Here is a 26,950-nt window from a genome sequence, read left to right on the forward strand (position 1 = left end):
GGGTTGGAAGAGACCTTTAAGGGTCACAAAGTCTGACTGTCCTGCAGTCCTGGGATGGTGCCAGCCATGGGGCAGCTCTCACCTCTCTGGGCAGCCTTGGGACAGGCTCTCACCACCCTCAGTGTCAAATATTTCTCCTTTCTCTCCACTCTGAATCTCCTTCTTTTACTTGCAAACCCTCACCCCTGTCCTGTCACCACAGGCCCTGCTCAAAAGCCTGTCCCCAGCTTTCTGATCAGACCCTGAAGCTGCAAGCCCACCAGAAGGTCTCCCTGGAGCCTTCTCTTCTCCAGGCTGCACAACCCCAACTCTCTCAGCCTGGCCTCAAGCAGAGAGCTTCCAGCCCTGCCAGCATTGCTGTGGCCTCCTCTAGCCCTGCTCCACCAGGTCCCTGTCTGTGCTGTGCTGAAGACTCCAGAGCTGACCCAGCACTGCAGGGGAGGTCTCAGCAGAGCACAGCAGAGGGGGAGAATCTGCTGCCCACACTGCCAGCCTCTGTGGCCATCTGTAACAGCTGCTTTTGGGTCTGGCCACGCTCTTACTCCTGGCTTTTACCCCTGACCTTTCAGATACACATCCATGCTGCATTATCTCCCCTAAGGATCTGCTGTGCTGTGTGTGGTCATGTGGATGTTCTGCCTGTGGATGTTCTCAGCATGTCCTCTGAGCTGTGCTGATGTGGTTTGTTTAGGGCTTGCCCAGGCTTTACAAACAGAAAGGATTTCTTCAGCCATTGTGAGACCTTTCCAGCAAGCAGAGAGTGGCCCTGGTTTGGAAGGATTGCAGCCACTGTGTCCTGCTTTGAGCTCTGCTTGGCCAGACCTGCAGGAGCAGCTTTGCCACTGGGTTCTCTTCATGCTACCCATGAACCAAGTGTGGCTCTTTGTGATCAAGTGGCTACTTGCTGCGATCCCTTTTGTCTTGGTCCTGCCAGCACTGCCCTGTGTGCTACCAACAGCTCCTTTCTGCACAACTCATCACTTTGCTGGGTCAGACAAAGCTCCTTTCTAAAACTTTGGCCTGAGATACAAAGCTCCTGGACAGACGTTGCTGCAGCACTGCTGAGATGAACAGAGATGCCAGAAGATAATTTGACCCTAAATTTCCTCCTCATCATCTGCATCAGCCTCACTGACTTGGTCACCCAGCTCCATGCTCAACATTTTATTGCCCTTCTGGATTTACAATACCTGTGGAGATGCCCTGTTCTAACAGGGTAGCTCCTTCCTTGCATGCTGCTGACCCTGTGCCATGCTGACACACGGCTTTGCTTTCCACTCAGCCTGAGTGAGCCAGCACTCCATGTTCTGTGATCACAGGATCACAGAATCCAAGGATCTCAGGAGCTCATCCAGTCCAACCCCCTGCTAAAGCAGGGCACCCCCAGCAGCTTGCCCAGGATCACAATGGCCAGGGGGGTTGGAAGCTCTCCACAAAAGGAGACTCCACAACCACTCTGGGCAGCCTGCTTCAGGCCTCCAGCAGCCTCACACCAAAAAAAGTCTTTCCTCCTGTTCAGGTGGAATCTCCTGGGTTCCAGTTTGTGCCCAGTGCCCCTTGTGCTGTCCCTGGGAACCACTGAGCAGCCTCTTGCCCCCCACCTTTCAGCTCTTGCTGAGCATTGCTCAGATCCCCTCTGGGGCTGCTCTTGTCCAGGCTCTCAGCCCCAGGGCTCTCAGAATTTGCTCCTCACAGACATGCTCCAGGCTCCTCAGTACCTTTGTGGCCCTGGTGTCCCCAAAGGCTGATGAATTCCTTCTTCCTCAAAGCTCTCCAACCATTTGACCAGGTGCTGCACACAGCAATAGCTCTTCCCCAACCCCAGCTACTTTCTTCACATAATCACAGAATGGTCTGGGCTGGAAGGGAGCTCCAAAGCTCATCCAGTCCAACCCCTCTGCACTCAGCAGGGACATCCTCCACCAGATCAGGTTGCTCACAACCCTGTCCAGCCTCACCTTGAATATCTCCAGGGATGGAGCCTCAACCACCTCCCTGGGCAACCTGTTGCAGTGTTCCAGCAGCCTCCTGGTGCAGAACTTGCTCCTCACACCCAATCTCAATCTGCTCTGCTCTCATTTCAAACCATTGCCCCTCATCCTATCACTGCAGGTCTTTGGGAACAGTCTCTCTGCATTCTTCTTGCAGACCCTCTTCAGGTGCTGGAAGGTTGTTATTAGATCTCCCTGGAGCCTTCCCTTCTCCAGGCTGAACACCCCCAGCTCCCTCAGCCTGTTGCCACAGCAGAGGTTCTCCAGCCTCCAGAGCATTTTCGTGGCCGCCTCTGGCCCCTCTCCATCAGGTCCAAATCCTTCCTGTGTTGAAGGCTCCAGAGCTGGACACAGCACTACAGGTGAGGTCTCATCAGAGCAGAGGGGCAAGATCCATCTCTGGCCATGCTGCTGGGCTGCAAGCTCACACTACCTGCTCATTCTTGCAATGGTCTGGTTTGGTGCTGGTGAATCACTCATCACACAGATAATTCACCCACTAAAATGAGCTCAGCTTCAGCTTTCCAGGGAGCAGCATTTTCAGCAGGTCTGTGGTGGGCCAGGCTCTGGTCCAGCTGCCCTGTGGCAGCAGAGGGACAACCCAGCCCAGTGTGGCTGAGAGAGGTGTGGTGTTCGTGCTCCAGATTGAATATTCTCATCCTCCATCATGCCATGCTCCATCTCCTTGGGGCTGTGCCTTCTTCACAGGGTAGCTCATCAGGGGAAGAAACCCCAAGTGCCACAGTTGCCACCCTCCCAGCTTGAGACCCTCTAGGCCTGGCTGAGATGTCATCAGCCCTCACAACAGCCCAACACAGACAGCAGCAGAAGAGGAAAGCAGGACAGCTCTCATCTGCCACCCAGGTCCACCAAAACTATGTCAGGAGCTGTCTGCAGCTTGCCCAGGCACAGCAGACACCATTTTGAAGGCAGAATGCTATTAAAAACCTGCCAAGAAACCAGCAGAACCTCTTGTTGCCAGCCAGTTCCTTGAGGATGCCACCAGCTGCTGCAATGGCTCCTGAGTTGCTATTGGAAGCAGCTGGAGTGTGTGGGTTGGTGGTGGCCAGGAGCTGACCATTAATGCTTTTACACCACACTACACACTGGTGGGGGAGGGAGGTTGGATGTTGTTGTTTTCAGGCCTGCAGCCCTCTACAGAAACTTCACCATGAGAAAAATGGTGCAGAGAAGGGCTGCAAAGTAGAATAAAGCCTGTAGCTCTTCCCTGTGTCACCACACACACACCTTGGGATTTAGGGAATTCCAAGCCCCATGGCAGGACAGAGCTACACTCATGGTGGTCTGGCCAGCTGGAAGGTTATGGAGGTTCCAGAAGGCCCAAGAGATCCCAAAGGGATACAATCACTCTTGTTACTGTTCACTCAGTGTGGTGATGTGGGCACCTCTGGGAGCCCTTGGTGTGCAGTGGGTGTGAAGTGGGTGCCCACCTTGCTGGTGCTGCACTGATGGCAGGGGGCAGGGAGGTGGAGGAGGGATGCATGTGGGCTGGGGGCAGATCAAGGCAGCAGGGCCTCAGAGACCATCTCCTGTCTCCTTGGATATGGTGACCTTCCTCCTCCTCACCCCCAGCTTCCTGCCTGCAGACCTGCCATCTGCTCATCTGCCAGAAAAGAAGACTCATGGAAAATTTATTGCTCTCCACAGTTCTCTCATGGGAGGAGGGAGAGAGGATGAGGATTAATAGGCACAAGCCAGAATGAGGGCAGATCCAGCCATGTTTCTCTATAGCTACACAGGGAAAAGCTTCCTCACCTTGAGGGTCAAACTCTGGACCACCAGAGTGCTGGAAGGATCTTCAGCCTTGGACATGTTCAGAGCTGCCCTCTACAAGATCCAGAGCAGCACACTGGCCACACTTTGAGCAGGGAGTTGGACTCCACTATGGGAATGGGACCAGCCATGGTCCCTGTGGGGCAAACAGGGTCCCTGCTCCCTTCAGAGCCTCCTTCTTTGTCTGGGAGCTGCATCTCCCCTAGCCCAGGATATGCAGCAGTCCCAGGGACTCTCAAGGCAAAAGAGGATTCACATCTTGCTGGTGACCCTGCAGCACCACAGTCACATCACAAACTCCCTTCTGGTCCTGCAGTGCTACCAGGGCCTGATGAGAGATCTGGAGCTCCCTGGGGGCCTGCTGGCCCCAGGAGGGGGTGACCACAAAGACCCAGAGCTGCATTTCAGGGGCAAGAGGATGCAAGGAAGACCTACATCCCCTAGAAAACACCTTGTGCCCAAGCAAAAAGGGACAGAGATGCCCCAGAAATAGAGGTGGCAGCTCTGTAGAAACCTTCCCCCTTCCCATCCAAGCAGGCTGATGCTGAATTTCACAGAGCCTGAGGGATTTGAGGCTCAGTAGAAACCAGAGCATGCACCAGAGCTGGGACACAGCCGCTCCCCCCAGCCTGCTTTGCCTGTTTGGGCAGGTGCAGGGCTGGCGGAGCCAGGCTGGTGGTGCAGCCCCAGTGCCAGTGCTGCCAGGGCCAAGGCAGACGCCTGCAATTGTGGTGACATTTACTGTTGGCTCTGCTGGCCCCCTGGGAGAGCCTGGCACTGCCTGAACTGCCACCCTGGCAGTGCTGCTCCCTGGGCTGCAGTGGAGACACAAAGTGGGTCAGGGGAGGGAGGTGGCAACTGCCTGCCCCTTTGAGATGCCCCTCAGCAGCGCAGGGGGGCAAGGTGAGCCCGGCATTGGCAAAGAGCTGCACAAGCTCCAGCTCCTGACTGTCACCCTTATCTGGGACACGGCTCCAAAGAGCAGCCCAGCTCCGAGGCAGCAGTTCGGTTTTGCAGCAGGATTTCAGCTCCTTCAGGAACAGTTCTGTGAAGGCAGAGGCTGGGACCTGCCAAGCCCTGCCCTGCTCCGGGCTCTGAACATAGCCTGGTATGTGCTGGTGGGGTCCTGCCGCTCCAACGTGACTGTCCCAGGCTTCCAGGCAAACCTGGGGGCACAATGTGTTCCCCCATCCCTATTCCCTGCAGCCGGCAACAGCCCCCCTATTCCCAGCAGCCGGCAACAGCCCCCCGAGGGCTCCTGCCATCCCTCCTGCTCAGCTCGGACACTGATGTTCTTGCAGGGAGCCCCGGGGTTGGGTTTCTAGGTCACTCGGGTGAATGTGAGCGTTGATCTGAGGATTTTGTTTTCCCTGCCTGCCTGCAGCCCCTCCCGGGGAGCTGTGTGGGTGCCCCCGGCACGGCTCCCGCTCGGGCACAGCAGCAGCTTCCTGCGGCACAGCAGCTGCCGAGCGCGGGGGCTGCCGGAGCAGCTGCTCCCTCCCTGCGGTTTGAGCTTAAGCTGGGGGCCTGGGGCCGAGGGGAATGCAGGAGGGAGGAAACGTGAGAGCTGCTGAACTCCCCAGCACTGCACTGGGGCAAAGCTGGCAGCCGTGCAGAGGGTCCATAGAATCCTAGAATAATTGTTAGGCTTGGAAGGGACCTCAAGGATCATCCAGTTCCAACCCCCCTGCCGTGAACAGGGGCACCTCACACTAGAGCCACATCCAGCCTGGCCTTCAAAACCTCCAGGGATGAGGCTTCCACCACCTCCCTGGGCAACCTGTGCCAGTCTCTCACCACCCTCATGGGAAGAATTTCTTCCTAACATCTAATCGGAATCTTCCCATTTCTAGTTTTGCTCCATTCCCCCCAGTCCTATCACTCCCTAAGAAGTCCCTCCCCAGCTTTCTTGTAGCCCCCTTCAGATCCTGGAAGGCCACAAGAAGGTCTCCTCGGAGCCTTCTCCTCTCCAGACTGGAGAGGGGGCTGCATTCTGCTGGGTATGGGCAGTGTTGTACCAGCTGCTGGGGAGGCTGACAGCATCATCTGGCCTTGGGGTCCCATCACCTCTTTCCTCCTGATTTCTTCAGCCCTCTAAGGGCCTGGCCAACGTGTTTGGCACCAGGAGCTTTCCTAGGATGCTATAAGACCTTGTGTTCTGTCTTTCCCCAGTGCTCCCTCCAGAGTGGATCCCCTGCCTCATGCCTTGGCTGGAGGAGGACCCCTGGGAACAAGGAGGGTTGCTGCAGACTGGTGCTCCTGTGCAGCTGTAGGGAAGCCAAAGGTCAAAACAGAGCAGTGGTTTCCATGGCTGGTGGGATAGGGGCAAGTGAGGTCTTTCCATGTTATGGGTGCCAGTGCTCCAACCTGGCATGCCCAGAAAGCTGGGGGAGCTGTTGGGGGGCACTGGTGACTGTCCTGTGTCCCCAGGACAGGATAAAGGTAACCAGAGAGGCTTGTACCACCATGAGCCATGCCCCTGTCTGGCTGTGTGGGTTTGGGGAAGACAGGAAGCTCTGCAGGGTGCTGAGCACCCATGAAGCCCTCAGGATGCTCTGGAGCTCTCAATGGTCCTATGGATGGCAAAGAAAGTGAAGTTCAGGCTGCAGGCTTGAGGATGAAACTGTCCCCCAGCAAGGCAGAGGGGTGTCTGGGGAGCCCCCCACCCACCAGGGCTCATCCAAGCCATGGCATCCTTCAGGAGCCTGAGCTTGGGGCCGGCAGAGCTGCAGAGGAGGCTCTGCACCAGCGCAGGAGCTGCTGCCCAGAGACTGCCCACGTGCCAGTGCAGAGCTGCCAGGCTGCGTGAGCCCAGCGCTGGTGTCCCTGGGCAGAGGGACAGACACAAATGGGAACAGACACAAATGGGAACAGACAGGCAGCTCGAGCGGGCAGGATCCAGCCCGGGGAGCTCGGGGCTGCTGTCAGCACCAGACAGGGCGCTCGGAGACAGCCTGGCAGTGGCAGCCCCACCGCTCGCCCTGCCTGCTGATTCCCCTGCCAAAGTGCCATGGACCCACATGGCTGCTGCCAGAACGTTGGCAGGAGCCTGCCCCAAGGCTGCAGAGACCACAGCAGGGGTTCGCTGTGGCTCAGGACCACACCAGAGCTGGCCATGGCTCAGGACCATGCCTTGGGAAGAGGATGAAGGGATTTGCTAGCCCCTGGATTTCAGATCTGGGGGGATGTAGAAACCACTTCTGGGGTGCAGGAATTAATGGCTCTGTTCATCCTGCTGGACTCTGCTGATGGGGATGCTCCTGCACCCAGCACCCAGCACCACCCCAGGGGCTGCACTGAGGCATCTCCATGGACTCAGGAAGGCAGAATCCACAGAACTATAGAATCACAGAATTGTTGAGGATGGAAAACACCTTTAAGATTGAGCTCAACTGTTAGCTCAGCACTGCCAGGGCACCACTAAAACAGGTTCCTGAGCACCACATCTCCATGGCTTTTAAATCCCTCCAGGGACAGGGACTCCACCACTGCCCTGGGAAGCCTGGGTCAGACCTTGACAACCCTTTGGGGGAAGAATTGTTCATCGTGCCCAACCTAAACCTTGCCTGGCACAACTTGGGGCCATTTCCTTTTGTCCTATTGCTTGTTCCTTGGGAGAAGAGATCAACCCCCACCTGGCTCCAATTTCCCTTCAGGGAGCTGTAGAGAGCAATGAGGTCTCCCCTCAGCCTCCTCTTCTCCACACAGAACACCTTCAGGTCCCTCAGCTCCTGCCTGTTCTCCAGACCCTTCATCAGCTTCCTTGCCCTTCTCTAGACCTACTCCAGCCCCTCAATGTCCTTCTTGGAGTGAGGGGCAAGGGGAAGGCAGCCCCAAAACACAGCCCTGCTGGGAACTGCTGCAGAAAGCCCCTCCCAGGGCCGTGTGGTTGCCCCAGGCTGCGTTGGTGGTGGAAACTTCAACCACCTGCCCCCGGCTCCTGCTGAGTGCTGGCTGTGGGAGGACTGGGTCGGTGCTGCTGTGGTGGCAACGTGGGTCATGGCTTGCAGGAAGCTGTCTGGCTGCACCCACGCTCTCGGGAGGGAGGCGGGGAGAAGGGGAGGGGACACCCTGTATGACTGTCGTGCACCCACCAGGTACCCACCGAGACAGTGCAAAGGAGCCAAGTCAGATGCCAGTGGCACAGAGCTGGTACCTTGGGAGCCGGAGATCCAGACACAGCTCCCTCATCCTCCTCCAGCCCCCAAAGAGGCTTGAAGAGAGCCCTGGGATCCATCACGGGCCCCAGACACTTGGATTTTACACAACCTTCCTGTTTCCCACCCAGGAAGCGGCAGCCAGCTCCCCGCTGCCCACATCCCGCGGGCCCGGAGCTGGCCCCTTGCGGGCGGCAGCGCTGATGCCACCAGCGTGGAGCATGAGAGGCAAGGATCCGGGGTGCGGGCAGGGGCGAGGGGAGGGCACAGCTAATTGGGATAATTGCTAAAGCAGGCGAGGGGCGAGCCGGGAGCGAGGTGGGGAACAAGGAGCCGTTGTGCACAGACAGCCCAGGCACACGGCCCCGGCCCCAGCCCCAGCCGGCAGCCAGCGCCAAACAAACAGGGACTGTGTGAGGCCAGGGAGCACAAGCAGGCGGCAGGACAGAAACCAGACCTCCGCTGGGCGGGAGCAGGAGCAGGAGCCAAGGGCTTAGCTGGGATCTGGGTGCTGCCACGGGGTCTGCCTGCTCCCCGCAGGCAGAGCAACCCTGGATCATAGAATCGCAGAAGTGTCAGGGTTGGAAGGGACCTCAAGCATCATCCAGTTCCAAACTCCTGCCATGGGCAGGGACACCTCACACCAGATCAAGTTGCTCACATACACATCCAGCCTGGTTGCAAAAATCTCCAGGGATGAGGCTTCCACCACCTCCCTGGGCAACCTGTGCCAGTGTCTCACCACCCTCATGAGGAAGAACTTCTTCCTAACATCCAATCTGAATCTACCCATTTCTAGTTTTGCTCCATTCCCCCCAGTCCTATCGTTACCTGACACCCTAAAAAGTCTCTCCCCAGCTCGGTGAGGGCTCAGATCACCATGGCCAAGCCTTCTCTAGGGGCTGGGTGGTGCTGGGGACACCCCAGGGCAGGAGATGGGTGACAGCCCTCCTGCCACAGGCATTCCTGGGTCTGGAAACTGTGAACCAAGGGCAAAGAGCAGGCAATCATTCTCTTGTCCTCAAACCCCCCTCGGCAGGTGCAGTCCCTGTACGAGGTCTCCATGCTGCTGTGGCACAGTGGAAGCTGTGGCATTGCCCAGCCTGGCTCTTGGCAGTGAAAGCAAAAGCAGTGCCTGCAGAGAGCCTGCCAGGGGGTGGGTGCTAGCAGCTGTCCCCATCTTGGCCCCACTTCTTCCTGCACAGGGAGGAAAAGTGACATTTGAGGAGGAAAAACTGCGGTCATTGATGTGAGCTGCCCAGCCAGGTGTGCCCAGCTGGGGCCCTGGCCTGTGGGCCAGTGTTTGGCGTTGGAGGACATCCCGGGGTGCTTGCTGCTGCCTGGCTCTGAGCAGGGAGCTGCAGGTTATGGCTTGTGGGACAAAAATCCCACAGCACTGCCCTGCCATGGGTGCTGGGCTGAGGTTTGCATTGGGTGACCAACCTGGGAGAAGAGCAGCCCCAGAGGGAATCTGATCAATGCTCAGGAATGGCCAAAGAGTGGGGGGCAATAGGATGGGGCCAGACTCAGAAGAGTGGTGCCCAGAGACAGGACAAGGGGCAAGGGACACAAACTGGAAACCCAGAAGGTTCCACCTGAACAGAAAAATATTGTTCTCTGATATGAGGGTGCTGGAGGCCTGGAGCAGGCTGCCCAGAGAGGTTGTGGAGTCCCCTTCCGTGGAGAGCTTCCAACACCCCCTGGCCATTGCGATCCTGGACAAGCTGCTGTGGGTGCCCTGCTTGAGCAGGGGGGTTGGACTGGATGATCTCCAGAGGTCTGTTCCAACTCCTCCATGCTGGGATTCTGGGATTCTGTGATCTGTTCTCCTGAAGTCCCTGCACAAGGCCACCCCAGACCGTGGCGCATTGCAGGTGAGGATGCAGGAGCACCAGGGAGGCAGAGGGGCACATCTCTCTGTGCTGGTTGGAGGCTCTGGCCGTGTGGGGACCTGCACATGCTAGAGTCAGCGGGTAAGATGTTGGCACTGGGAGCTGGTGTCAGCTGAAGAGCTCCAGCTCCGTGCTCGCTTGCACATTCAGCGGCAGCTCCGTGCAGGGCAGCCACTGGCTCCCGGTCCAAAGCCCGTCAGGAGCAGCCCACGCTCGGCCCATGCTCAGCCCCAAAGTGCTCAGCTGCTGGGAGGAGACGGGAAGGACTTGCTCCAGGCCAGGAAATCCTTGCTTTCTCCTCCAGCCGGGCCGCAGTGGGCAGCCACAATGCACACTTCCCCCGTGCCGCTGCCAAACCCCGGCGTGACCCGGGGGCTGGCCGGGCCCGGCAGCCGCAGGGGAGAGGGACAGAGGTGAGTGCAGGAGGCGATAAGGAAATCAGCTGCTCTGCTGGTTCCTGCAGCCCGGGTGAGCCTGGGGAGGGGCAGGCAGCAGGCCAGGTGCCAGCCAACTCATGCGATGCCAGCTCTGCCCAGGCCAGCCTGGACAGCAGATGATTTATCCTTGAGGAATGCAGCATTCCTCTGCCAGGGCAGAGCAGGGCTAAGCTAGGAAGGCTCTGGGCTCTGCAGCCACAGTGTGAGCATCCCTTGGGTGCAGGAATGATGTGCAGCATGGGCTTGGAGGAGCCCAAATGGCACCAGGCGTTGCAAATGTGCCTCTGCAGCACCCTCCCCCCACCCTGGTTTGCTGTGGGGCACACAGGAAAGCCAGGCAGGTGAGGATGGGTGCCCAGCACTCACTGCATGTGCAGGTGTGCCCCAGCTGGCATCAGCAGCCATTGTTGTCTGCACGTCTCTGTGGTGCTCCTGGCATCCCTGTCCCTGCCCATGGGGGCTGAGAGGTCACACCAGAAGAGCACAGCAGGCACAGGGCAGAGCTGGTGATGGATCCTGATGGGTCTGGGGAGCTGCCAACCCTCTCCATGTTTGTGTTTTTGCTGCAGAGTGAGCTACAGAAGCCTCCTGGGGAGTGGGGGGGTTGGTTAGCAGAGAAGCCTGAGCTGCCCCTATGGAGCTGAAATCCCAGGAGGTGGTGCCCAGGGCATCATTGAGCCTGCCATAGGATGGGGCCATGGCCAAGGACGCCCTGGTGTATGCTACCCATGTGCTAACCCAAGAGAGGGGACACATCCTGGCACCATCTGCAGCACCTTCCGTCCAGCAGCTTTTGCAGGGCACTTCCCAGTTCCATACTGGCTTTAAAAGCTGACTCCACCCTTTGGGACACATCCAGACCAAGAACTGAGACAGCTCATTGCATGCTACAGGGACACTGCCTGGCAAGGGCAGTGCAGGGTTGCACCTCCACACACGGACACTGGGCACATGTGGGTGCCAAGGCCCTGAAGTGCAGTGGGGCACAGCTGTGGGGATGCTGGTTGCATGCCCACAGCATGGCAGGTTCAGCCCTGGCACCTGCAGGGTGGGTTGTGGAACTCAGGTTGCCAGCCTGGTCTGGGGGCACCACTGGTGAAGGGAGCCAGGCAGGGCCATGGGCATCACTGGGCTCCCTCAGCCCCAGTCTGCTGAGGCAGCAGCACCCATGGGCCCTGCCACATAACTCTCTCTGAACCATCCCCAGGGGCACACAAGAACAGGCTTGGGCCTGGCACACAGCTGGCAGCACCAGGGAATGGCTTCAGCAAAGAGCACTCAATGCCTGCACCCAATGGTTCCTGGAGTCCCTGGGATGGCAACAGCCCAGCTGGGAGGGGCAGGAATTTTGTAGGATCATAGAATCCCAGACTGGTTTGGGTTGGGAGGGTCCTGTAAAGGTCATCTGGTCCAAATCTGCAGTCAGCAGGGACAGCTGCAGCTAGAGGAGGCTGCTCAGAGCCACAAACAACCTGACCTGGGATGGTGCCAGCCATTGGGCATCTCCCACCTCTTTGGGCAGCCTGGGCCAGGCTCTCACCACCCCTAGTGCCAAACATTTCTCCTTTCTCTCCACTCTGAATCTTCCTCTTTTACTTGCAAACCCTCACCCCTTGTCCTGTCACCACAGGCCCTGCTCAGAGTCTGTCCCCAGCTTTCTGCTCAGCCCTTGAAGCACTGCAAGGCCACCAGAAGGTCTCCCTGGAGCCTTCTCTTCTGCAGGCTGCACAACCCCAACTCTCTCAGCCTGGCCTCAAGCAGAGAGCTTCCAGCCCTGCCAGCATTGCTGTGGCCTCCTCTGGCCCTGCTCCACCAGGTCCCTGTCTGTGCTGTGCTGAGGGCTCCAGAGCTGCCCCAGCACTGCAGGGGGGGTCTTGGAGGAGACCTTTGTGATGTCCCAGAAGAAATCATTGTATTCATCTGGCTTTATTTCACATGGCCTGAATGTGGGGTTGGTTTCCCACTGCTGCTCTGGCCCAGCTCATCCCTGTGCCCTTTTCACACCCCAAGCACCTCCCAAAATGTCTTCAGTCCTACCATCTGTACTGGGGCTGTCACCGAGCAGCTCTGCCAGCTGATGTCCAAACCTTTTCCTCCAGGAAGAGCAGAGGAGCTCTTCATTGTCCTGATCAGTCTGGGCTGGAAAGAGCATCACCACCCTCAGGTGCCTGCACCATGGCACTGCATGTCCCATGCACAGCCAGCGTGGCCTGGCCATGAGTTGTGTCCTGGTGACTGGGAGAGCCCCTGGGAGGAGCTGGGGAAGCTGCACTGGCCCTGGTGCCAGATGTTTGCTTGCCCCCAGGGGAAGGAGGTGCAGCAGTGGGATGTGCCTGGGGCTGTCTTGTTGGTTTTGTGGGGGTTTAACACAGTAAATGTCCCTTTGGTTGCCTGTGAAGCACCAGTGAGTGGAGGCCTCCCATGAGATCACTGCAGCTGATGATGTCCTGCCCAAACCCTCAAAGCTTGTGCTGGCTTGACCCCTGCTGGGTCACACAGAGTCAGGTGGCCATGGCACTGCCACCAAGGCCCAAGTGCTATCATGGGTGGCTGCTGAAGGAACTGCAGAGCCCAGCACTTCCCTCCTGGCTGGTTGTCTCATGGCTCCATCCTACCCCTGGAGCTCAGGCTGGGTTCCAGACCTGCCATCAGCTTCCAATGCTGGGAATTCAGCTCTGGACCCTCTGCAGGTCTGCTCCCTCATTTCTGGGCTGCTGGTAGCTGGTGCAGGCTGCAAGAAATCTCCTGGCCCCGTTAAAGAGAAAAGGAAAATGAAAGTTGGATTTTCCTTCTTCTTCTCCAGGGTTTCTCAGGCTCCTCCGTAAGCTCAGAGGTTGTCTCCTGGGCTGCACAGAACCAGAGCACCATAGGATCTCCCTCTCCACCACCCCATCTAGCACAGGGCATTATCTGGGTGGGCACTGAGCTTTTGGTTGTTTTTCTTTTTTTCTGTTGATATTTTTCCCCTGCAAACAATCGGAGGAAACCAGCCTAGATTTAAGCAGCAAAAAGCTCCACGTCAGCTCAGATCCTCCTTTTACTCAGGGCCCAGCTCAGTGAGTCCCACACAGGACAGCCCCAGCCCAGCAGCTTGGGCTGTGGAGCAGCAGCTTTTCCATCCGAGGATTCTCCATCATCTCTAAACCCTCCCTGGAGCCTGCTGGACCTGCCTCTCCCAGCTCAGCTCGGGCTCATATCTTGCCAAGAAATGAAATGTGCGAACTTCATTCGGGCTCCAGACTGTGAGCTGCTGCTCCTGGGCCGTGGGAGCTCTCCTGGGCCGTGGGAGCTCTCCTGGGCCGTGGGAGCTCTCCTGGGCTGTGGGAGCTCTCCTGGGCTGTGGGGGCTGTCCTCGGCCGGGGCCGTGCTGCTGCAGGTCGCCCCCTCGCTGGCAGCGGATGGACAGATGCCGTGCCCTGGGCTCTGCCATGCCCAGGCTTCCCTCCATGGTGCAGCAGGAGGTGGGGATGAGGAGCAGGGAGTGATGCTTTTTTTGTGCTGAGCAGGGCAGATTGAGGCTTTTGCCCCCGAGTCCCCTCCTGGTGATAATGCTGCAGCTGGAGGATTTCTCTGCCTGCATCTGTGGGACTGCAGGACTGGAAGGGGGTTGGTGCCCATTGTCCCTTGCCAGTGGGAAGAGATGACCCTGAGCCACCTCCTGCCCAGCGGTGCAGCCTGCTGCTGGGCTATCTGTCCTGTCTGTCCTGTCTGTCCTGTCCATCTGGGGGGACAGCAGGCTGGCCCTCAGTGCCTGGGGGCCCAGAGGTATGTGGATGCAAGCCTGCCCAATGCTGCCATGGTCTGCAACCAGTGAAGGATGTTGATGGGCACAGCCTCTGGGGCATCACCACAGCTGCCAGGGCAACAGGTCCCAGCCTCATGACCTTCCTGAGTGTGTTTGCTGGTAACCACCTCCCTCTCTGATGGGTGTCCTTCTTCCCAGCTCCTGTTACAGGCAGAGCCACATCTCCAAGGTGCCCTGTGTCTGGGGGACAGGCCAGTGACTCCAGGCACCCCAAATGCTGCACAGGCTGGGGCTGGATGTGTCCTCTGTCCGACAGCAGCACCCTCATAGTGCCCACTGGTGCTGCAGCAGGTTGGTGCTGAGGCTGGAGGGAGCACTGCTGTGAGCACTCATGAGGGTGCTTTGTCACCAAAGCTGTCCCCATGGGTGCCACTTACAGGGGCACTGTTCCACATGGGCTTGCAAGTGAGAACTCTGCACAAAGCCCTTCCTGAACTTGGGGCATTTATAGGGTGTCTGCTACAGGAGCCTTGTGGGACAAGGCCTTTCCCTGTCACCCCTGAAGTCCCCAGCAGCCTGGGAGGAAGCATCTCCACAGTCCCCTAATGTGCCAGAGCCTCCTCCTCATGTTCTCATCATCTGTCAGAAGAAGAGAAACTCAGCTATAACTTCTTCCCTGGATGACCTGCACCTGCTGGAGACCAGGCTCCCATAGGAGTCGCTTGCAGCTGGGTCAAAGTACCCCTGAGGAGATGAACAAGCTCCAGGATGGTCTAGGACCTCTGGTGGCAGTGCCCTCCTCAGCCTTGGTGCTCAGTAGCTGATCTGCAACATGGGTGAAGAGGGTTGAGGCTCCCTGAGGCTGACACAAGGTTATTGAGCTTTGAGGAAGAAGGGGGTGCTGCTGTGGCCCTGAATTCATCAGCCTTTGGGGACACCGGGGCTGCAAAGCTGCTGAGGGGCCTGAAGCATCTCTGTGAAGAGCAAAGGCTGAGAGCCCTGGGGGTGTTGAGCCTGGAGAAGAGCAGCCCCAGAGGGATCTGAGCAATGCTCAGCAAGAGATGAAAGCTGGAGGGCAAGAGGCTGGGGCCGGACTCTGCTCAGTGGTGCTGAGGGACAGGACAAGGGGCACTGGGCACAAACTGGAACCCAGGAGGTTGCATCTGAACAGTAGGAGACAATTCTTTGGTGTGAGGCTGCTGGAGGCCTGGAGCAGGCTGCCCAGAGAGGTTGTGGAGTCTCCTTGTCTGAAGAGCTTTCAACACCCCTGGCCATTGTGCTCCTGGGCAAGCTGCTGCTGAGCTCCTGGGTGTCCTGCTGGAGCAGGGGCTTGGACTGGATGAGCTCCAGAAGTCCCTTCCAGGTCCAACCTGCTGGGATCCTGAGATTCTATAACATTTTGCTTTTAGGTAGCATTACAAATGACAGGTGCCACAGTGGCTGCTTAGCCTGGTAGGGACTTTAGTCTGGAGTCCACTTTCTAGATCTCCTGCTCTTTTCCCTTGCCAGAGGAGCTGGGTTAGCCCCACTCTCACCAGTAGGAGTCCCTGTATTGCTGTGGCCCTCACTGCAGGATTGCTTCCAGATATGTCACTGCAGCTGCCACAGCAAGGGGGGAAGGAGCTGTTAAAGACACTGTTGGCCCAGGAACAAATTTGCCATCAGGAAATTGAGGTTGGAGAGGAGAAAATGGCCAGACCCAGACCAGGAAAGCAGCAGTGAGGGCTGGAAGGGCTTTCCTGAGATGAGACTGCAACCAACACAGCTGCACAGGGCTGGTGCCAGAGCCTGTGAGGAATGAGATTATCCAGGGGGGTGCCTGGTGTCAGAGAGAGACATCAGCTGGGAGGGAGGCACTTTGGATTACAGCTAACACCGTGCTCAGAGAAGATATGCAGGGTCCATAGCCCTGGGCAGTGGTGTGTGGGGCTGATCCCCTTGTGCCAAGGGAGGTTTAGGTTGGATGTCAGGAAGAATTTCTTCACTGGAAAGGTTCCCAGACATTGCCCAGGGAGGTGGTGGTGTCCCCATCCCTGGAGGTGTTTAAGAGTGGTGCAGATGTGGTGCTGAGGGATATGGTTTAGTTGAGGACTTGTCAGTGTTAAGCAAATCCACAGAATTGTTTTGGTTGGAAGAGACCTTTCAGATCCTTGAGTCCAACCCTTATCCCAGCACTGCCAGGGCACCACCAAACCACGGCCCTCAGCACCACATCTACACAGCTCTGAAACCCCTCCAGGGATGGGGACTCTACCACTGCCCTGGGTAGCCTGGGCCAGGGCTTCACAATCCTTTGGGGGAAGAAATTGTTCCTCATGTCCAACCTAAAGATTGAACTTAAAGGTCTTTTGCAATCCAGGCAGCTCCATGATTCTGTGATCCCCCAAAGCTCTGAGGTGCTGCTGAGGCAATGGGATAGGGAAGGCACTGAGGACATGGTACAGGATCTTGGTGTCCCCCAGCCTCGGTCCGTGCCTGGCCTGCAGCCTTGCAGCTCCCCGCGAGCAGAGCTGCTCCTAATCAGGGCTGTGCATAGCAATCCGGGGAAAAAAGCCCAAAGGAGTAGGTCCTGAGGCGCTGGGAGGAGCAGGAGTCGCTGCCGCAGCCACAGCGACATCACCTGTGCGCCTGGGGACGTGCGGGGCGCCGCGGGGCTGGGCTGCCAGCAGGACACCCGGGAGCTGCTGCTGCCTGCTTTTGTACCTGGTTTTGTGCCTGCTTGGCCAAAGCCGCGAGTTTTTCTCCGGGGACGCAGCTCAAGATGGGAAATTCTGCCAGCAGCGAGGCCCAGTGAAGGGCCAGGGGTTGCTGGTGGCTGTGCCCTGGGTGGCAGCAGGAGTAGCCCCGGGGCTGTCTCTGCAGGTGCTGTGCAGCTTTCAGAAGAGCTGTGTGCTGCGATGTGCATGGTGCATGCTCTGCTGCACGTCTGTGCTCAGCCCTCGGTGGGGAAACTGAGGCACAGAGCTGCACAGGGCCCCTGTCCTCATGCTTGAGCTGGTCGGAAGAGGGTTTGACCTCTCAGCTTCTCCCAGGCTTTCCTCTTCCCTCCAGCCCCAGGAGGTCTCTGAGTCTCTTTACAATCCAAACCACACTTTGGAAGCCACAAGTCCAGCAGGCTCCAGGACCCAGGGACCAGCTCAGAGGGCAGGCAGGGAGCATGGGGCTGGCAGGCAGGGTGCTGGCAGCAGGGCACTCTGACCACTGGGTGCCTGTCCAGCTCAGCACCCACCAGCATCTGTCCCCCATCACAAGGGCAGTGCTGCCAGGGCCAGGCAGGGTCCTATCACCCACTGGAGCTCACCTGCTTGCTCACCTCCATCCCCACTCCCCTGGCCTTGGGCTGGGTGGGCACGGGGTGGGCACTGCTGTGAACAGGATCTGCCAACCTGTGCAGTCCCTGCTCCCCTGTGCAGGTGAGAAATGTCCTTTTCTGTCAGTGGGCAGCAGGAGTCTTTCCCTCTGTGTTACTGTCTGGAGGGGGAACTTCAGCCTAGTCCCTGAGTGCAAAGACTGACAATAATTTACTACTGGATGTAAAAGGAAAATAATGCTAAGGTCTACATAATTCATTGGCTTGCTAATGGGAATATAGAGCAGAGGCATAAACAGTTCTTGCTCTCTTCTTCTGTCACTTCTGCTTGCAACTTCCCTCTTTCTCTCTCCCATGGCCTTGCCAGGGGTGTCTCTGTTTTGACTCCTGTGTGAGGTTACAGGGAGGAGGGAGGGAGTGGGGGAGGAGGTGAACGCTCCCCTGGATCCATCCAGGAGGGTTCTGAGGAGTTTCTATGTTTAGCAATGGTGAATATCTCTATATTGTACATGTATTCTCTGTTTTGTACATATATTCTGCATTTTGTACACATATTCTGTATTTTGTACATGTATTCTGTATTTTAGAACCATAGAATCATAGAATCAATCAGGGTTGGAAGGGACCACAAGGATCATCCAGTTCCAACCCCCCTGCCATGCCCAGGGACACCTCACACTAGATCAGGCTGGCCAGAGCCTCATCCAGCCTGGCCTTAAACACCTCCGGGGATGGATCCTCAACCACCTCCCTGGGCAACCCATTCCAGGCTCTCACCACCCTCATGGTGAAGAACTTCTTCCTCATGTCCAGTCTAAATCTCCCCACTTCCAGCTTTATTCCATTCCCCCCAGTCCTGTCACTCCCTGATAGCCTAAAAAGTCTCTCCCCAGCTTTGTTGTAGCTCCCTTCAGATACTGGAAGGCCACAGTAAGGTCACCTTGGAGCCTTCTCCTCTCCAGACTGCACAACCCCAACTCTCTCAGTCTCTCCTCATAGGAGAGGTGCTCCAGCCCTCTGCTCATCCTTGTGGCCCTTCTCTGGACACCTTCCAGCATGTCCATATCCCTCTTGTAATAGGGGCTCCAGAACTGGACACAGTGCTCCAGAACTGGACACAGAGCTCCAGGTGTGGTCTCAGCAGAGTGGAGCAGAGGGGCAGAATCCCCTCCCTGCCCTGCTGGCCACACTTCTCCTGCTGCAGCCCAGGCTCTGCTTGGCTCTTTGGGCTGCAAGTGCTTACTGCTGGCTCCTGCTGAGCTTCTCCTCCCCCAGCACCCCCAAGTCCCTCTCCTCAGGGCTGCTCTCCAGCCAGTCCCTGCCCAGCCTGTATTGCTGCTTGGGATTGCCTTGACCCAGATGCCTGCCCTTGGTCTTGTTGAACCTCCTGAGGTTGTCTTGTGCCCAGCTCTGCAGCCTGTCCAGGTCCCTCTGGATGGATCCCTTCCCTCCAGCCTGTCTGCTGCACCACACAGCTTGGTGCCATCAGCAAACCTCTGAGGGAGCCTCAATGTCACTGTCCATGGCACCAACAAAGATATTGACCAAGCCTGGTCCCAGCACTGATCCCTGAGGGACTCCACTTGTCCCTGGCCTCCCCTTGGACATGGAGCCGTTGACAGCCACTCTTTGGGTGCAGCCATCAAGGCAGTTCTTTATCCATCTCATGGTCCACCCATCACACCCATGTGTCACCATCTGGAGAGCAGGATGTGGTGTGGGACAGTGTGGAAGGCTTTGCTCAGGTCCAGGTCAATGACATCAGTTGCTCTCCCCTCATCTATTAATGTTGCAACCTTGTCATAGAAGGCCACCAGGTTTGTCAGGCAGGATTTGCCCTTGGTAAATCCATGCTGACTGTACCAAATCACCTCTTCACTATTCTTCTGTCGAGTCCCATGGACTTGAACACTTTCAGGTTCTTCAGGTGATCACCAACCTGATCTTCACTTATGATGGGCAGTTCTTCCTTCTGGTTCTTGCCATTAGCTTCCATGCCTATTCCAGGAGTGTGGCTGGAGGCCCTTGCAGTGAAGACTGAGGTAAAGAAGTCCTTGAGAACCTCAGCCTTTTCCAGGTCACTTGTGACTGTTTCACCTGTTTCCTTTCTGAGGGGCCAACACATTCCCTAGGCTTCTTTTGACCATTAATATACCTGTAGAAATTCTTAGTGTTCCCTTTAACCTCCCTGGCTAGATTCAATTCAAGCTGTGCTTTGGCTTTCCTAACCAGGTCTCTTGCTGCTCAGGTAGCTTCCTTATATCCCCCCATTCCAGCTGTCCTTTCCTCCACTCCTTGTAGAGTTTCCTTTTAAGTGATAGTGTGTCCAGCAGCTCCTTGCTCATCCAGGCAGGCCTCCTAGCATTCTTCCCTGCTTTTCTCTTTGTTGGTATACATTGCTCCTGGACACAGAGGAGGTGGTCCTTGAACACTGACCAGCTGTCCTGGGCCCCTCTTCCCCCTAGGGCTTTGTCCCATGACACTTTGGCCAGCAGATCCCTGAAGTGATCAAAGTCTGCACGCCTGAAGTCTAGGGTCGTAAGCTTAGAATATGTCCTTCTGGTTGCCCTGAGGATCTTAAATTCAACTGCTTCATGGTCACTTCATGGCAGCCAAGGCTGTCCCTGAGCCTCACATTGGTTACCAGCCCTTCCCTGTTGGTGAGAACAAGCTCCAGCATAGCACCTTTTCTTGTTGGTTCCTCTACCATTTGGAGGAGGAAGTTGTCATCTATGCAATCCAGGAACATCCTGGATTGCTGGTGCCTTGCTGTGTTGTCCCTCCAGCAGATGTCAGGGTGGTTGAAATCACCCATGAGGCCAGGGCTTGTGACCTGGAAGCAGCTTCTATTTGCCTGTGGAGGGCCTCATCTGCTTGGTTCTGCTGGTCAGGTGGCCTGTAGCAGACCCCTACAGTACATCTCCTTCCCCTGTCTTGCCTTTCATTTTAACCCATACACTCTCAACCAGCTCATCATCCTTCCCCAGGTGGAGCTCCACTGATTCCAGCTGGTCACTGACATAGAGGGCAACACCTCCTCCTCTCCTTCCCTGCCTATCCTTCCTTGTACCCATTTTGTACATATATTCTGCATTTTGTACATATATTCTCTATTTTGTACATGTATTCTGTATTTTGTACCTATATTCTGCATTTTGTACATATATTCTGCATTTTGTACATGTATTCTGTATTTTGTACATATATTCTGCATTTTGTACATGTATTCTGTATTTTGTAGATATATTCTGCATTTTGTACGTATCCCTTGCATTGTATATTTCTAGATTGTAATTTGCTTGCAAAGAGAGCTTCATTTGCTTCCATCCCAAGCTGAGCTGCTCTGGCAATTTTCATTTTGGGGGAATTCTCTTGAACGAGCTGGGGGGGGCAATTTCAACCCCCTGCACTCTGCAAACATCATTCAGTGCCAGGAGGAATCAGCAGCAATCTGGGGCACCCTCTACCCTGTGCCCATCCCCAGGCTGCCCTGTCCCCAGCATTCCCAGGGCTCCAAGAGGGGTGAGCTCCTGCACAGAACTGCTTTTGGGAAGCTGCTGGAGCTCTGCAGGAGTCAGTGATGGGGAGGGTGATGCTGGCTGAGAGCACCACAGCAGTGTCACAAAGCATGGCTGCAGTGGAGGACCTGTGCTGGCCCTGTCCGGACCCACAGCAGCCTTAGCCACCAGCACAGGAGACGTACAGCAGCTGTGTCCCACAGCCTGGAGACAGGATACAGGCTTCCAGCAGCACCCACCCTGTCCCCCAGCACGCAGACGCAGGGACATAGTGCTCTGGAGCCCACCTGGCAGGGCTGGCTGTGCCCACCTGGCAGCGGGGACCTTCCTGAGAAGCCCAAAGTCCTGCAGCTTTCAGCAAAACACCCAACTAGGACCTCTGGGGACACAGAGGGGACATGTGGGTGTCTTGCCCAGGGCAGGACAGAGCAGTGAATCTGTGGCAGTACCAAGCAGTGAAGCTGTGGCAGGGCCAGGTCCCCACCCAGCCAGGCCAAGCTGGCACCATCTCCCGTTGCAGCCTCCAATGTTCCCTGCAATGTCCCTGGGGATATGGTAGCACCAAGGGGACCCAGGTTGGTTCCTCCTGCTGCCCTGAAGGAGTATGCCATGTCTGGATGCAGGGCTGGCATGCTCTTGGCTGGCAGGCTGGTGCCTACAGTCCCTCCTGTCTCTCCAGGGCTCAGCTCTTGCTCCAAGCCACATCCATCTGGGAATGGCCATCTCCTGGCCATGGGGCAGGTGTGCCAGGGTTGTCCCTGAGCCAAAAGCCTTGTGCCAGGATGGGACACCAGAGCAATGGCCACTTGCAGAAGGGCTGTGGTGGCTGGCTGTGGCTCCTGGGGCTATGGGCAAGGCTGGGGACACTGCTGGTGGCTGGGGACATTGTGTCCCCATGCTTGCACTGGGTCCAGCTCCATCACCGCTGCTCTTTTCTCGTTGGTGGGAAGCCAGGAGCCTGGGGGCACTGGTCTGGCTGCAGCCCTTCCTGCTGTCCTGGCAGGGCTGGCACTGGCCCAGAGCCCCTCCACGGGCCCAGCAGGTACTGGGGAGTGGGACAGGGCAGCAGCAGGGACCCAAAGGAGCCCCAGCAGCTGAGATATTCCAAAAGCCTCACAGGAGAGCAGGTGCCAGGGAGGGGCTGACACAGGGTCTCTCCTGCCTGGTCACAGGTGAAAGGTGCTGAAAATTGGCAGCTTTTCTCTTTCAGCACTTCTGGTCTTGGGCACACAGATGCCAGCCTCCCTCTCCTTGCTCTTGTGCCAAGTCATCCCTCACTCCCTCCAGCCTCAAGCAATTCATCCTCCAATGATGCCCTGGGGGCAGGCACAGGGCAGCTCCCCCCAGTCACTCTGCAAACACAGATCCTCCTGGTGCCCAGGCACACACCAGGCCACTTGGGTGCAGTAGGTTCATGCCAAGGCCATTCCAGGTCAGCTTGGACTGGCAACCTGAGCAACCTGCTCTGGTTGCACATGTCCCTGCTGACTGCGCGGGGGTTGGACTGGATGAGCTTTGGAGGTCCCTTCCCACCCAAAACACTTCATGATTCGATGCCACTCTGGCTGCCTGGGAGCCCAGGGATCGGTTGGAGGGACAAGGATCCCAGTGGAGACTTGGCACTGGGGTGCCAGGGCTGCAGAGGTGGGGCAGAGCCAGGAAGGGTGGCCATGGAGGCAAGCAGAGCCTGGCAGGTGGGTCTGGGGGCTGCCAGGGGGTGCAGGTGCCAGTGTCACCCACCCAGGACTTGTGCCCAGTACTGATTGCCCTCTGCCCAGCGCCTAGTGCCTGGTGTTTGCTGCTTTCCTACCATCCCCACCACAACTGCCTGCTGCCTCATACCAGTGTGTGATGCCAGTGCTGGTGCTGATGCATGGTGCTGGATCTCAGTGCCTAGGGCATGGCACACAGTGTGGGTGCCAGTGGATGGTGCTGGTGTCTGTACTGGTGTCAGTGACTGGTCCTGACAGTCATGATACCACCTCCTGCTGTGTGGTGTTGGGTGCACACTGTGTGCTACTGGTGCCAGTACACCATGTCAGTGCCCATGCTGGTCCTTGGTGCCAGAGGCAGTGCCCAGTAGCTGGTACCACTGGTAAGTGCTGCTGCCTGGCACAAAATGCTCAGTACTGGTGGTCTTGCCTGGTGCCCAGTGCCTATGTCCAGTGCTCATTTCCCATTACCCGGTGCCTCTTGCCCCATGCACAGTGCCAGTACCTATTGCCCTTGTGCCCAGTATCCCTGTCCAGTGCCCAGTGTTGTCTGCCCTATGCCTCTGCCCAGTGCCCCATGCCCCTTGCCCAGTGCCTGATACTGATGCCTGGTTCCTTGTGCCCCTGCCTGGTGCCAGTGTCCAGTGTAGGCTGGACTGGTCAGTCTGTCGTGTCTGGGTGGTGGGTGCCTGGCACCAGGCAGTGGTGTACTGCTCAGCAAGTGCTGAGGTGGTGAGTGCTGGGCAGTGGGTGCTGGACAGCAAATGCTGAGACAGTGGGTGCCAGGCTGGGCAGTGAGTTCTGGGCAGTGGGTGCCAGGGAGATGGGTGCTGGGGTGGTGGGTGCTGAGCGGGGGGGTGCCGGGCTGGAAGTACTGGGCTGGCGGTGGGTTCTAGGTGCCAGGGAGGTGGGTACTCGGCGGTGGGTGCCGGGCGGTGGGTGGCAGGCAGTGGATGGCGGCCAGTGGGTGGCAGGCAGCCGGGGCCAGGCGGTCGGTGTGCCGGGGCCGGGCGGTCGATGTGCCGGGGCGGGCCGGGGCGGGCCGTGCAGGAGGAAGCGCAGCCGGAGGAGCAGCCCCGCAGCCGGCCGGAGCCTGCCGTCGGTGAGTGCTGGAGCGACCCTCTGCCCGCCTACCGCCCGCTCCCCCGTCCCTGTCCCTGTCCCTGTCCCTGTCCCTGTCCCTGTCCCTGTCCCTGTCCCTGTCCCTGTCCCTCTCTTCTTGCCTGCCCACTGTCCCTGCCTGCCCGCCTGCCCGTCTGCCCATCTGCCCGCTTCTTCCTCTCCCCACGGCGTGCCCCATCCCCTACCCCTCTCCCTGCCTCCCCTGTTCTGTCCCCTCCTCCCCTCCCCTCTGCCTCTCCTTTTCCCAGCTCCCACTTTCTCTCCCTTCCTCTCCCCAGTGCCTGCCCCCCACCTCTGAGTTCTGTCTCCCCGCGCAGAAGCCCCTACCCCACCCCACTGCCCCGCCTGCCCCCTGTCTCCCACCCAGCTCTCCCTCCTGCCCCCCAGCACCCTGCCCACCCCCATGTCCCTCTGCCCAGCTGTTACCCTTCCTTCCCGGCTCTGCCATCAGCGCTTCACGGTCAGGGTAAGGGTTGTGTGTTGGGGTTCCCTGGGGCTGGCAGAAGTGGGGGAGCACAGCTCTGCGCCCTGCTCGCAAAGCAGTGGGGTCTGCTGGGTGGTCCCTTCCCCGCGCTGTGTCAGCGCTGGTGTCCCTGCATCCCAGGCTCACGGGGTCCCTCTCGCAGGGGGTGGGCAGTGCCAGCTGGGCTACGCCTGCTGAGGAAGAGCAGGGAGATGGATCGCGGGGTGAGCCTGGAGAACCCCTACGCCAGCGTCAACATCCCGCGGGAGCAGTTCCAGCAGAGCTTCCTCACTCGCTACCTGCGGGAGGAGCCCACGGTCATTGCCAACCCCGCAGCCGTGCCCACCTACCGCACCGAGGAGCGGGCAGACCCCGCGGGCAGCTGGAGCAGCCCACCGATTTCCACCGACAAGTCCTGGTCTCGTCCCTACAACCCCTATGCCAGCATGAGGATGCCCAACGGGGACTCCTCCAGGACTTTCTACACAGTCACCCTGGACAAGCCGCTGAAGGGGCAGGAGCAGGAGGCCAGCAGGGGCTGTGGCTGCTGCGGGTGCTGGCCCTGCTGCAGGAAGTGCTGCTGTGTCATCTCCTAAGGGTCCTCACTGCATCCCTGGGATGTGCTGACCATGGGATGGCCCCAGGTGGCCCCAGGGGCACATGGCTGCCCAGCCTGGGCACCCTGGGGGGTTTCCCTGGTGCCTGGCACAGTTGGCAACTGGAAGGTGTTGCTGGCTGGACTCTACTCTTGCTTTTTACCCATGGCCTCTGAAGCTGGATATGAGGGTGCTGGGCACCTGCCAGGTCCTGAGAGCCCAGCATGGGGTGTGGGGGTAAAGGACAAATGCCCCCTGCCCCGCTGGGCCTGTGAGCATGATGTGTGCCAATGCAGATGCCACCAAGAAGTACCTACACTGGGATGGAGCATAACTTTGAGCCTGTGATCCTATTCAGTGACCCTGCCACTGTGCTGGGAAGTCTCCAGCCCTGGGGAAGATGCTGGCACTGCCCACCTGCCTCTGTCAGAGGATAGGTTTGGATGGTGGCAGCCCTGTGTGTAGCAGAGGAGAGCATCGTCGACATCGTTGCTGTCTTAGAGTGGTGGTGAGGAGCCAGGGACGTGGCCCAGCTGGCATGAGGGCTCTCCAGAGTGGTGCCCCCACCCACAGCCTTATGGGGATGCTTCAGTGCCCAGCCCTGGGCACTTCTTCTCCTGGACACACTGCTCATGGGACAGAAGGGAGCAGACAGGAAGGACAGACAGACAAAGCGTGGCAGAGCGCTGGGCAGCACTCTGGGGCAGCACCTGCTGGCACAGCATGGCTGTGGGTGTTAATGTACCACTGGCAGGATCCTCCCAGCCTCATTCCACTCCTCCTGCCAAACTTGTGGGAAGCTGGGCACAACCCTTTGCCCCATCCCCATCCCAGCTCAAAGCTCCAGCCATGCCCAGTGTGGAGGGCTGGCCCAGCTCCAGCAGTGGAGCAGCACAGGGACACACACTGTGGGACACAGATCCCCTTCATTTGCCCTCTGCATCCCCCCTGGGCATTAAGAAGGGCAATCAGGGAGCCTGCCAGTCTCTCTGCAGGGTGCTGGGGGGGGGCTCTGGGCTGGGTTTGGGGCTGGCGCTGGCACCACTGGGCTGGAACAAGCCAGGCCTTGTGCTGGCGTCCTGCGGGCTGCCAGGCAGCGGCTGCGTAAGCGCCAGGCTGCTGCAGGAACTGTCTGGGCTGCCAGGGCAGGGGCCTGGCAGGAGCCTGTATGTGAGCAGATGACTTCAGGGCTGCTGCAAATAAAATCACAGCCAAATCCTCCCCTGCCAAGGGCTGCCTCTTCCCTCCACCTGGGGCTTTCCTGTGGTGCTTCTTGCTTATCAGGTGGAGTTGGGGCAGCATGGGGGGCACACGGCTCCTCTCCTGGCAGTGCCAAGCCTGTGCCAGCAGCAGCAGCAGCATGCTGAGCTCATCAGCTGGCTGCTGCCTGCTGCTCTGCTGCCAGCCTGGGCCCAGGGCTCCCCTCAGCCAGGCATTTCCAGGACAGCCTGCTCCTGCCTGGGGATGCTGGCGAGGGCTTGGCTGGACCCTGCCAAGCTGGCCTGGCCTCTGGAAAGAGAGAGCTTGGTCTGTGCAGGGCTGGGGAAGGGAGAGGTTCCTGGCAGGGCCAGCTAGGTGGGTGTTGTGGTACTGCCTCAGCAACCTCCTGGGGACCCACCAGCACTGGCAGCCCACAGCTGCTTGGATCCCACCACCATGAGAATCCCTTCAGATGTGAGAGCCACCAGAACTGAGACCCCACCAGATCTGAGAGCCACCAGAACTGGGACCCTACCAGCACTGGGACCCTACCAGAACTGGAACCCCCCCAGAACTGAGACCACAGCACCCCTGGGAGCCCATCATCATTCAGATCCCACTGCCCCTGGGAGCCCACCTTCACTGGGAGCCCACCTTCACTGGGAGCCTACCTTCAATGGGAGCCCACCACCCTTGAAATGCCACCACCATTCTGGGCAGGGGTAGGTGGCAGTGGCTTGGCAGAGGTGCAGGGCAGAGCCTTGCCAGTTTAGCCCCTCCTGCCCCAACCACTCTGCTTGGCCCAGGTCCCATGCCAGTGGGTGGCCAGGGACGTGAAGCTTGCAGAAGAAGGTTGGCAAGGCCACAGCTCTGCACAAGGAAGGCTCTTGTTCACTCTGCCTGGACTGCCGGCAGTGCTGGCACAGGGACAGGCAGATCCACCTCTTGTTTGCTTTCATGGCCATGACGCCAGCCCTGCCCTGCCACAGAGCCCACCCGCTGCCTGGCTGGGC

General features: G+C 58.3%; 1 protein-coding gene across 1 annotated transcript; it reads left to right on the plus strand.

Moving 5' to 3' along the window:
* The first annotated feature begins 24,353 nt into the window (after positions 1 to 24,353).
* Positions 24,354 to 24,737, plus strand: CYSRT1 (cysteine rich tail 1). Its single transcript, XM_054393638.1, has one exon. The coding sequence runs from the start codon at positions 24,354 to 24,356 to the stop codon at positions 24,735 to 24,737; it is 384 nt and encodes a 127-aa protein (XP_054249613.1).
* The last annotated feature ends 2,213 nt before the right edge of the window (positions 24,738 to 26,950 follow it).

Source organism: Indicator indicator, chromosome 28 (genome assembly GCF_027791375.1).
Source record: "Indicator indicator isolate 239-I01 chromosome 28, UM_Iind_1.1, whole genome shotgun sequence".
NCBI classification, from domain to species: domain Eukaryota; kingdom Metazoa; phylum Chordata; class Aves; order Piciformes; family Indicatoridae; genus Indicator; species Indicator indicator.